At 37.3% G+C, this 13,174-nt stretch overlaps 1 protein-coding gene across 1 annotated transcript; it reads left to right on the top strand.

Moving 5' to 3' along the window:
- The first annotated feature begins 11,265 nt into the window (after nucleotides 1-11,265).
- LOC143531968 (uncharacterized) lies at nucleotides 11,266-12,923 on the top strand. The gene is made up of 2 exons (XM_077027138.1): nucleotides 11,266-11,776; nucleotides 11,917-12,923. Exons 1-2 carry the CDS (start codon nucleotides 11,266-11,268, stop codon nucleotides 12,921-12,923), a joined length of 1,518 nt encoding a protein of 505 aa, XP_076883253.1.
- Nucleotides 12,924-13,174: the final 251 nt, after the last annotated feature.

Genomic DNA, 13,174 nt, shown 5'->3' with positions numbered 1-13,174 from the left:
TTAGTTCTTGATTAATCACAAACAATTGCATGTACACAAAATCGAGATATTACGGTTTATCCATCGAATGTTAACAAGAGTGTTGAGCAATAACCCGAATCCCGAGAGGAATGGTTGTCTAATTAATCGTTTACAACTTTCGTTTAGTTTAATTTAGCTTATAAAATCAAATCAAAACCAACTTGGAAATTACGTTTTTGTCATTTACATTTACATTAGTTAATTGTTGAGCTACTTACTAACACACTTTCCACAAACTCCTCATGTTCGATACCCACTTACCGCTATTTATTTAGTAGTATTTTGTTTATTTTTGAGTGAGTATTTGACCTCACGTCAGATCATACTTGCGAACATCAGTTTTGATTGCCAGTCTCACATATTTTCCATCATTCCTTTTCCAATAGTTCTTACACATCGGTGAATATAAACAAACGACCTTTCTTTCTTTTTATCAAACCTCTTACTCCCATCTCCTTCATGCTTCTTTTCACTAGTATTCTTTTTCTCTTCATCACGAGTTCTGATTATACCATCCATTAGATACCCAGCAAGTTACATAGCATATTCGGTAGTTGATGGCATATGTGGACGAACATGATCACGAATCTCCTTAGGTAACCCATAAATGTGACGGGTGACCTTATTGTACTTGGGGGTAACTAAATGTGGTACTAGCCTTCAATACTTCAAGAATTTGTATTATACTCCTTAAGATTGGTTCCGATTACTTTATGATTCCATAGTTTGGTTTGAATTTGATCAATTTCGTGAATCAGACAAAACTTTAGCTTAATCAGCTCTTTGAAAGTTTTCCATTCTAAATTGTACAGATTGCTTCTTAGCTTGAGTTCGACTAACATATTCCACCACTCCAGCACCTCCCCTTTGAACACATGAGAGGTGTACTGAATTCACTCTTCTTCCGTACACTTGCTTATTATTGCAATAGACTCCATCTCTTCTAACCAACGAGGAGTAAGTATTGCACCTTTATCTCCATAGAATTATTTCGGTTTACATACTTGAAAATCTTCGAAAGTACAACCCTTGCTCATTTTTATTTTATTTACTTTACTTAGCTCATTGTCAGACGTTGAACTTTCATATTCTTCTTCTTTCTTCCCTGTGTTTCTTTTGTCTGCTTAGTTTCTTTCTTTGAATGTACAGTTATACTTTGACTTGGTCTAGATCGTTTAGTTGGTTTTGCCGTACTCTTTGAATTTACTGAGTTGTCTTGTATTATTTTTATCAATGGGGTTACCACTTCGTTAATCGTATCGCGGATCCTCCCACGTATTATTCCGGTATAGTTTTATTATTTTTAGGAATCTTTACGTGTTCGCTGTTTTGATTCCCATGGTTCTTTTCTCCAGACATTCTGTTGATTAAGTAAAATAAACGAATTTAAAACAAAGTACACACATCGCGTTTCTTTAATTTCACATCTATTTACAATACAGTGGCACGGGAATAAAACATACTTTAGTTAAAAAAACATCATTTCTTACTCTCTAGTCCACTTTTTAACAAGATTTTTCATATTATCCCACTTTTTAAAGATCTTATTGCCTATTCTCTTTTTGTAAATTCTTTCGTTTCTTAATTCATCCATCACAACATTCGGTTGATTAAGGTATCCTACGGTGCGGATGCTGCTGGAAAAAGATAGGTTGTTTTCTATAACGCCCGTAAATTTCGTTAATCGGCTCGATCGTTTATAAATGTTGGTCAAAAAGCCGGGGTTTCATCTTTCTAATTTAGAGCCTTGTAATACGTTTTAAAAGTCCGTTTGTCCATCCTTTTTTCCCAAAACATCCCCTCTTACGACTTAAAGTATTATACTAGTATGTAGCACCCGACATTTTCGTTTATCGGCATGCATGTTGTAGAGTTTGTGTATTTATCGGGTTTGAACCGGCTTACTTCGGGGACCTCCTTGTCATACCCATAAGTTGAATTAGTTAAGTTTCATTTAAGTGTCACAACTTTCAACTTGGAAGGGCCAGAACGTAACATTTTATATTATAATCAAAAACCAAAACCCTAGCCCTCCTAGAACCTGCGATCGGCAGCAGCAACTCACCCAAACCATCCGATTTTTCTCTTTGCAGCTGTGATTAGGCCGTAAAAATCCAATTCAAGGTTAGTCCCATGTTCTCTATAGCCTTTTACACCTTAAACCATCCTTATACATTGCGTATTGGTCGTTAAGGTTGAGTTTTGATGATAACAGTTTGCTGACAGATTCGTATACGTTTATTGTATGGTCTGTAACTCGATGAAAATATACTGTTTTTGATCGATTCTTGATTCCATTATGTTCTAATTTGAGTCTAGTTTCCAGAAAGGTATAATACGTAATTTTTGGACGAGATTTGAATGATTTTTATGATTTTATAAAATCGAGTGTCAAACCTGATGCGGGACGACGGATTCTGGTCCGTCTTCCCGACATCATAACCTTTTTTCGACAAGTCTAAATTGATTGGTTCTACTTCTAGAAGTTAATATTTTTATTTAGGAACCAAACCCAATTGGAATCGTTTAATTTGGCTGGGTAATGAATTTTATAAAAATAAAACCATTTTGTTGCGCATCTGAAATAGCTGCACATACCTTTCTGTGTTGGAAGAATTTCTATGATTTTTGTGTCCACTAGAAAAATATAATAAAAATATTTTTATAAACTTAAGATATTTATGCAACACTGGTAAAAATTTAATAATTTAATTCCATGGTTTTCCTATGTAATAAAATACATCTTTGCATGCTAAAATCTGCATGTTATATTCGTATTGATCGATAAGTTCGTTTTAGGCTTAACCGGTGGCTGCCCTTTCTCGCATCTTTCGGGGCTGTTATAATTGAAGTTCGTGCTCCGTCAACTTCCTAGGTATGTCACTTACAACATAATAAATTTTCTTGGCCAATGGATGTGTTTAGGTCGGTCAATCGATTTTAGTTCGAAAACTAGGGTTTATCGGGTGTAGAATTGTAAATTGTTGAGTTTGATGCGTTAATCGGTTGGATGACCAACCGAATCAGTTTGCATGGCCCTAGGGGAGTCTAAGGGATGTGGGAAAATTATATTTTTGATACTCGGGGCTGTTTTGGTTGGTGATTGGTCAATCGAGTCTGCGGTGCGCGAATTTTCGTTTAAATGTTAAATTGAAAGTTGTAAAAAGGAACCGTCAACCCTATAAACTCGGGTGACATAATTATGATGTAAGAAAAGGTTAAGATGGGAATTTAGTCCATTTGGGGCTGATTCTTTTGACAATTGGTTTTAAGATTTATTACGCGCGTATTCGACTCGATTTGATTACCGGCGGGTGAGTTGTGCATCATGGTTAGCCCCGGCCATAATCGTAGGATGGATTTGGTTAGTTGAAGGGTTTTAGGGCTGAGGTAAAGTAATTGGGTTTGGGTTGGGCCTCGGCCGAAGTTGTTGGGCCTTGGGCCAAGTTGTTGGGCCTTGGGCCAAGTTGATGGGCCTTGGGCCAAGTTGTTGGGCCTTAGGCCAAAGTATTGGGCCTTGGGCCAAGTATTTGGGCCTTGGGCAAAGTGGTTGGGCCTTGGGCCAAGTTGTTGGGCCTTGGGCCAAAGTGTTGGGCTTGGGCGGCCCATTAGGCAAGTGTGTCCTTGCGGTTTAGTTTAGTAACGCGTTGTGTATAATTTACAGGCCCTTGCTTGTGATTGTGCACTTAGGGATTTCCTAGCTCGTTGCAGGTGTTCGATTGATTCAGGTGAGTTCATGATGCCCTTTTTACTCTTTTACGTTTTGGGCTAGCATACACACCGAAATACAATTTTAAACGATTTTACTCGTTACAATGATTTGAATAGTTTTACATGGTCTCACTCGTGATGGTGCATTTTGAAAGCTATATTTGAATTATTTTATATGCCTTAGGATATTTTAGACTCGTTCATGGTCTTGTGTCCTTAAGGTTACATACACTATTGATGGTCTAGACTCGAGGACGTTAGCATACTTGGTAGTAATTGAATATGAGTAGACCTATCTACTTATTTCCCATATGGGATGATATATATATTTATGTAGGAATATATATATGGAGGTATGTATGTACGCATGAGGATGTGTACCTTATAGCCTACGATTGTGTAATGATATTTAGTTTCTCGTGACTAAGAATGATGTATGTAGGCTTATTGATGTGTGTGTGAATGGTGATTCATGGCCGGGTCAAATATATCACTCGGGTTGTACCCGTGGTGGAGAGGCCTGTGTGACGTGATCATCATTTTGGCGGGTCAAATATATTACATGGGTTTTAAAATCCCGTGGTGAAGAGGCCCGTTGATGTTGAGCCGTGATCAGGTCAAATATATTACTTGGGGAAGACCCGGGGTGAGGAGGCCCGTATTACGTGCTTGGATGTATGAGCCAGGATCGGGTCAAATATATTACTCGCGTTGCACCCGTGGTGAAGAGGCCCGTACCCCATGCTTGGATGTATGAGCCGAGATCGGGTCAAATATATTACTCGGGTTTTACCCGTGGTGGAGAGGCCCGTATCTCGTGCTCGGATGTATAAGCTGTGACCGAGTCAAATATATTACTCGGGTTTGACTCGTGGTGGAGAGGCTCGTGTCACATGCTTAGGTCTTACCGCGTCCGGGTCAAATATATTACTCGAGTCTTGACTCGTGGTGGAGAGGCCCGTGTACGTGTGTTCGACGATGATTGTATTACTTGGTGAATTATATATAATTTATTTTATTTATACCTTCTCTATTGTTTATAACTATAGCTTTGAAATAAAGTATGAATTATTGTTTATGAAAACTTAAACTCACTCAGCTCAAGCTGACTTTGTGTGTATGTTAGATTGACTTTCAGGTTGAGGATTAGAGATTTCCGCTTGGACGTGCTAGAGACTACTCGGACGGTTGAAGGCACATCTAGTCGAAGAATTAATAACGCAAACTGTTTCTTTTAAATTATTACCATAAGTATTTAAATTTTAATTTTGGTCACTTTCCCTAGTTTTGGGAATTTTGATGTTATCTATTCCGCTGTTTACTACTCTGAAACGATTTTAATGAGATGAAAATTACAAATAAAACGAATATTTTATTTACAATTGATTTTGGACACCTGTACCCGTGTTTTGGGATTTTTAATACTTAAACTTTTCCGCTGTTATTTACTCTAAACTTGTTTTAAATACAAAGAATCATTTGGTTTTAAATTTTTGTGAATTTGTGGATGTGATTAACAACTGTAGGATTCCCGGGATTCAGGGTCTTACATTTCCATTAGATACAAATGTGGATTTGCCACATAAGCATGCATTTCTTCTTCTAGGATGTTGGTGGTGTAAAAGTCTTCAACCATTCGGGCTTCTTCCTGAATTTCGTTGGCCTATTCAGAGATTGTTGGCACGAGACCATGATATGGAGGGAAATAAGGAGATTCATTTTCTTCCTCCTCTTCCTCTTCTTCTTCCGATTCAGATGGAAAGCTAGTTGGCATTAGAAATGGTATTCTTTCGGGGGGCATGGTAACCCTCATTTTCGGTTTACGACTTGGTCATGCTGCTATATGTAGATTTTGATAATTAGGTGGTGGCGATCCAAAGTGCCACTTACCTTGTTCAGAACGATAGTTCATTCAACTGCGTGAATCTGTACTGAGTTCCTACTTAATATTACTCTGGACTTCCATTTCCTCAGATGGGTGGTAAGTCGGAATGTTAGATGGATAGTACTGTGGAATGTTTTCAGAAGTATCACTTGATATCTTTATCGGCATTTGTGGACCGCTAGGACGATACATCAGCTGACATCCATATGGCAAATTAGGAATTATCGGTTGCTCTTGACCAAAAAAGCTTGTATAATAGCTGTTATTACTGGCCATGCCTAATGGACCGGGTTCAGGTGCAGGGTTTGACGTCTAGCTACTCGGCGTCTGTGCCCAAAGTAGTTTGTATAAGACATCCTCACAGATTTTCCTTAGGGATAGGTAGACTACCAATATTTGCTTATCCCTCCTTATTAAACAAGTGATTAAAACTTTGGTACTAACATATTAATACCTAATTCGCTGAAACCGATGTCTCTGATACCAACCTGTCACACCCCGACTTAGGGCCTAGAAGTGTGGCAATCGGTTTGTACCTGTTTTGTAAATATATCAGAGTTGCGGGTTTATTTTAGCGGAAGACTTTATAAAATATTAATTTACACTGGAAACTTACTCAGGAATTTAATACCTGAGTATTCAGCTACTAAATATTGTTTTATATTATTACAAGGATTCTATATTCAAAATTGAGCCATCTTGTATCTCGATCGTCTACCACCATGACTCTAATCCTTGCCTATAGCTACCTGCACTTAAATACCTGCAATGGATGGGAAAAATACGCCAATGATGAGCTGGTGAAACATTGACTGAATCTAAAAGCTTTTTATAACAGTCGTTAAATACAAATATAGTTTTCTGTTACAATCTCAATAGAAATGGCAATCATTCTCGGGATTTGTACCACTAGAGAACAAGTTATGATTGACTTTATTTGCATACCTGCTTAGTCAGTTATGTTTGGATCCAGTCACATGTGTAATCGGCCTAAGCTGCTTTTATTTTCTATTTTGTATTGTAATGATTTTAGAGATCATGTAATCTCATACAATTGTTTATAAGACTCTTTCTAATAAGCAAACTGTTTACTACAAGAGTAAAAATGTCTATCTGTGAAAAGTTTAACGTATTCACCCGTGGTTGTCAGTTTGGTGATGTTTGAAAACCTTTCCTGTGTGTATGATGTTAACCTATAATAAAATAGGTTTGTATAAATACCTGGATGGTGTTTCTTGATTAAGTTGCAGACCTTAAGTCTAGTTTAACCTTGATGAAATTACAGTTGTTTTGTAAAGACACATTTGTATTTATATGACGTTTGAAATAGTATGTTTTGGCCTAATAGGCTCTATCATGTTGGTGAGTTTCTCCAGGTAAGTAAACTTGTCCCGCGGTTGATTGGGATTTGTATGGATTACTTTCTTTTGACAAGAAACTCACTACTAGTGATATCCTCCTTCCAATTACTACATGCTCATCAAAATATATAGTTTTGCTAAAATTACTTCTTATAAAAGTAACGTCATTTACTTGTAAAATCTTATTTGGAATATGGTAATCTTTCAAGGTTGAAGACTATAACCTCGACTACGTCTAAGCTATCATAACTAAATATATTGGAATAACTTAAACGTAATCCCTACCTTAAACGATCACTCGAAAATGAGAATAATAAAGAAAGAGAAGCAACTCGTCGGCAGGGTTTCGATAAAAGATGGTTGGATGCTAGCAGGGCTTCGGGACTTCGTATCTTGCAAGAATTTGAGAAAACGAGTCGTCGGGTTGCCGAAAAGGTTAGGGAACGAATTCCTAGGTTATGTGTGTTAAATTGAAGGTGTTTTGGGATGAAATGAGCTAAATCCTGTATCCCCCTTTTTTATAGGCAAGTTTGGGCTCCCATCGCGTATCATGATGGATCTTGGGCTGTGGCTGTCACGTATCGCGATGCCCGCAATTTATAAAATCGTGCCACGTGTTGATACGTGTTTGAACGTGTGTACTAGGTTACTTAACGTGGGCATCGCGTTTCGCGATGGACTAGTTGGTTTGGCTATCGTGTAATGCGACACCGCCATATTCTTGATTTTGCTGAACTTCCATAGCATAGCGCGATAGGACTTATGATTATCCTGTCGCGTAGCACGACGGGGTCTAGAAATTGAGAATTTTCATTTTTAGTTTTCTAACTAATGGACATTTTTGGCCTAAACTTAAATGAGTAATTTCTGAGATGTTACAATAAATGTTACCAAAAGGATATTATCTCAACCGAAACTTTGCATGTGAGTTTCTGGAATATTGATGAAATTTCATCATTTCACACGGTAAACATCAGCAGTGAATGAGGAGTTGGGCGGTCTGGGATGTTATGTGGTAATTATCAAGTAAATTTAAAGATGATAACTGAAAGCTAGGTTGATATTATTGTATATTTAGAATATATATACCATTTTTTAACGTGTGTGTGTGTGTGTGTGTGTGTGTGTGTGTATATAGGGGTGGGCTATTATACAATAATGGCTTATCGTACATGACTCTCTAGTGTTAGATTACAAATTGATTCTATTCCAAATTCTAAACTCCTCCCTCTATCTCTTCCAATTTCCAAACCTAATCAGAGCTTAAAGTAAGAAATCTCAAAAGTCAAATACCAAAATCAAAATAAAATGTCGTTGAAAATCAAGAATCTTCAAATCAATCAAAAATTGATGATTTAATCAATTGAATTAATGTGTATGATGCTTTAGAATCATCAATCCATTATAAAATTGTATAATAATACACTCAATTGAGCTCTTATTATGGTTCAAAATATTATGTTTAAACGTTATGAACAAAACTGAAACGTTCAGTTCAAAACATAAAACGGTCAGAAAAAAATCAAGAAGTTCAATAGAAAAGTCTTAAGAATTTCAAAATAAAAATCTAAGAAGTTCAGAACAAAACTTAAAAAGTACAGAACAAAAGGCTAAGAAATTCAGTACAGAAATCTAAAAAGTACATAACAAAAGTCTAAGAATTTCGGAACAAAAATTTAAGAAGTTGATATGGTCTAAAAATATATATAATATTATATAAATATTCCTATACTTTCAAGTATTTTGAGCCAGGTTTTTATTGTATATACTCCTAATTGGTTCATATATGGGTTTTTAAGGTTCTAAGAGACAATGAGCTAAATTAGAGCAATTTTTATTAAACTTGAAACCGAGTACTTAAATAGTAACAATAATAAACCCAAGTTTACATAATGCCAATAATTCATGCTTTCAAGTAATTAAAATAAAGTATAAACAAAGAAAGAAAGAAAAGAAAGAAACCTAAAGTTAAGTTATTTGAATCAATACGGTTTACTTATTTTCTTATCTGGCTGGACTTGTAGATGGATGGAGCTAACATAATTTACTCTTGGGTTGTTAACTAGTTCGTGGGCCGTAGTCTTTATTGTGGGCTAAAAGAAAAAAAAAACCCTAGAAGATTAATATTATTATTATAAAAATAAAGAGATCATCATACGAAGCAACAGACTTTAGAAAAAAAAAACAAAAACAAAAGAATAAAATCCCACTACAGGGGGCGCCAATCAAGAGGGGGGTTGGCAGAAAGAAATTGAGTCTAGAGGCTGATTTTTGAGCAAGGAGACATAAGAGTTAATTGTGTTGATTGGCTATTGTGCAAAGAATAAACCGGAGCAGAGGGCTAGTGAGTTTAAGAGATCATCATTGAATCGGTTAATTATTTATTCGAACTTCTTTTTATCCCTTGTCATGAACTCATTTAGTTTTGTTTCGTAACTTGTTATGAGTAGCTAAATATTTTAAACTACCTAGGTTTTGGTTGAGTACTATGTTAGATTAATGGTTTGATGAATTTTTATTTGACGTTGGTTGATTTAGTGTTATGGTAAAGTTTTTAATTGGTTTGTTCATGATATATATGCGTAATTGAATCCGATTTTTGCTTTAATAATTATTCCACTTGTGTTTGATAGTCATTGGTGATTGTTAGATGCATGATTAGGCTGTCTACTTTGTGTTTTCAACTTGTTTGCCATTTATGGTCGAAAATCGTAGAAATAATTATTGAGAGCGGATTAGATTTTATTATTCTATCTCTAGAGAGGCCGAGAGGCAATTTAGTGTTGTGTCATCTTTGTCTTTTGCGGGTTTGGGTACTAATTGCATGGGAGTGAGTTAGCCTAGGTCCCTTTAGATTATTGTGATACAAATCGTGTTCCAATTAATTAAAAATACCCCTTTATATTAATATATATTGTATTCAAAGAGACCGGGAGGTGATTTGGGTTTTGGGGTAACATAGTATTATTAGGTAAGGTGAGACCAGGAGGAGATCCAAACCTTTAACAATTGAGCTTCAAATGTCATTAGAGTTCTAGGGTGTCGTTGGTGATGCCGGGAGGCAATCTAGCGTACTTTTTTTCAACCAAGTCAAGTTCGTTAGCTATTTTTTAGTGTCATATTTCTTTAAATATTGTTTTTCAACCAAGTCAAGTTCGTTAGCTATTAATTTAACTAGTAGGATTCCATTACCTAGGTAGTCGTTTCTCAAATTTGGTTAAAGCCCGATTTTTATAAAGTTTTGTTTTATTAGTTTAATTTTTAATTAGTTAAGTAATTTAGTTTAATTAATAGTTAAAAAGAAAAAAAAAAAAGAAATCTTAAAAATCAAAAGAAAGTCTAGGTTAGTAATCATTTAGGTTTAATAATTAGAATTTACCCATAGTGTCCTAGGTTCGATATCCGTTCTTACTTGCTAGCTACATAACGACCGCTACACTTGCCGATTGTGTGGTTTTCATGTGAATTCGGTATAACCTGGTATTTAATATTATATACACACTTTTCACACATCAAGTTTTTGGCGCCGTTTCCGGGGGACACTAGTGAATTCTTTGTTTAAACTGAGTTGATTATCTAATCTGTTTATGTGTTTATTTGTTTTCTAGTTTTATTTTGCCTTTAGGTGCTTTTACTTGCTATTTGCGCCTTTAGGTTTAGTTTCCTTAAAAAAAATAAAAAAATAAAAATAAAATAAATAATCAAATTTTTATGCACCATACCCGTTCACAAGAACCACCTCCGTATTCTGCATCAGAAGAACCCGAGAGAGATCTTAGCGAGAGGCTTAAGGAGCTTAGAGGAAGCGTGAGTTCTATACCCGACATTCAGGTACACGTCCCTACTCATATAATAGATATGGAGGATGTCGTTCCACCACCACCGAGATTGACCGTTCATTTTAAAGCCAACGATGGCATCGTGGGAGCCCGATCTGCAATCGTCCGACCAGCTGCGACTAATAACCAAAACTGGAAAATTCCCTCTCACGTCATGAATTCCATCACCAATTCTGCTCAGTTCCACGGCTTTGATGACGAAGATGCTCCGGGACACCCGTCCCGATTCGTTTGAATCTGCGAAACATTTAATATTAATAATATAACATCCGACGTCATTCATCTTAAGTTGTTTCCATTCTCACTTTCCGGTCGTGCTGCATCATGGTTCGAATCTTTGCCAAACGCCTCAATCGCCACATGGGCCGACCTTCAATCAAAGTTCCTAAGAAAATATTTCCCTCCATCAAAGGCCGGACGTCTCCGCGAGCAAATTCATTCATTTCACATGGACCCCAATGAGTCCTATTTTTCTGCATGGGAGTGTTTTCAAACTCTTCTAAACCGTTGTCCTCAACATGGCCTATCCGATTGGGCTGTGGTTGAAAAATTCTATAATGGTCTTACTCTCGAAACTCAACAGCGGTTCAATACCGCCACTGAAGGAAACATGCTCGATAAACTCACCATTGAGGAGGCTGAGGAGATGTTTGAGAGCATAGCGTTAGCGGACCAGTATACACCGAGTAGAAGGCCCGTTTCGGCTGCTAAGGCCACTGCCATCACAACGACCTGTGGAGTGCATCATGTTGATCAGAATGCGAGAGTGTCGGTAGAGTTGGAGGCGTTAAGGAAGGAAGTTAGAGAGATTAATCTGCAACAAAAGTGCGAGAATTGTCGCAGAAGTCATGAGACAGCCGATTGTCTCGTTGATTCTCAGGAGGAGGTAGATTTTCTTGCTAATCCAAACTGTTTCTTTAATTCTGCGTGGCGAAACAATAACTCTAACTGGCGAGCAGGTAACTCCGGTTATCAGCAACACCAAAATCTGTTCCAAGAACCTGCCCCGAACCTGCTCCTGTGCCACATAATACTTCCAAGATCGAAGAGCTGTTAGCTAACCAATCTCAATTGTTAAATAAGCTCTTACAAAATCAAGCCAACACCAAATCCACTCTTTTGCAGCATGAGACGTTTATGAAAGAACAGCAGGTCACATTTCAAAATCTTGAGGCCAAATTTGGTGAGTTGTCCGCAAAGATTGATCAACAAACATCAGGGAGTCTTCCGAGTAACACTATCCCGACTCCTAACTCGAATCATGCATTTACTCACGCTCATATTAAGGCGGTAACCACTCGAAGCGGAAGAGGATTTGTGAACCAGAGACAGACAGAGGAGAAAGAGGAAGTGCTAAAAGAGAGTGAGAAGCAGATGGAGCAGGTGCCGATGAGAGTGTACAAGCTGAAACTACCATATCCCGATCGTCTGGTGAAGAAGAATGATACGGAGCAGTACTCTACATTTCTCGACATACTAAGAAAGCTCCATGTTAACATTCCATTCATAGAAGCTCTAGCAAGCATGCCTAAATACGCCAAGTTTCTCAAAGAACTCCTGACAAATAAATCTAAACTTGAGGAACTTTCTAACGTCACTCTTGATGAAGAATGTTCCGCGGTTGTACAAAACAAGCTCTCGAAAAAGATGACCGATCCTGGTAGCTTTACCATCCCTTGTGTGGTCGGTGATCTTCCTTTCAGAAATGCATTGGCCGACCTGGGTGCTAGCATTAATCTAATGCCATATTCTGTTTTTGATAAGCTTAACCTAGGTGAGCCAACCCCTACACGCATGAATATTCAACTCGCCATTTGCTCGGTGAGATTTCCTAGGGGTATTGTGGAGAATTTGTTGGTCAAGGTGGATAAATTTATCTTTCCAGTTGATTTTGTTATCCTTGACATGGACGAAGATTCTAATGTTCCGCTTATCTTGGGTCGTCCATTCTTGTGCACCGCCGATGCTTTGATTAATGTCCGTGCTGGTAAAATCACACTTTGTGTAGAGGATGAAACCATCACATTTGACGTAAAGAAATCAATTCCAAACTCGCCAATTAAGAAAAATCAACACAAAATGAACATGGCGGGGCCATACTACTAGTCCTCACGAGTTTTTTCCAACCCGTCCCGAAAATAGAACTCTCGAGTATCCAAAAGTTTGTGATTTCTTCAATAATGCAAAGGAGGAGAAGGTAAGTAAAGATGATGGGGCATGGAGTTTTGGATAAAGCACGAAGATTTTACGTGGTTGCATGAAAAATACTAAAGGTAATAAGTGTGGGGATAGGAAGTTTGAACGAAGGGTGAGTTGGGCGCGTCCACATGATCCAGGTGAAAAGTTTGGCGTCAGTA

This window comes from Bidens hawaiensis, unplaced genomic scaffold (genome assembly GCF_021521415.1).
Source record: "Bidens hawaiensis isolate Kalapana, Puna unplaced genomic scaffold, B.hawaiensis_p1.1 tig00009311_1, whole genome shotgun sequence".
Taxonomy (NCBI): domain Eukaryota; kingdom Viridiplantae; phylum Streptophyta; class Magnoliopsida; order Asterales; family Asteraceae; genus Bidens; species Bidens hawaiensis.
Note: the sequence above shows the minus strand (reverse complement) of the source record. Positions and strands in the feature narration are given on the sequence as shown.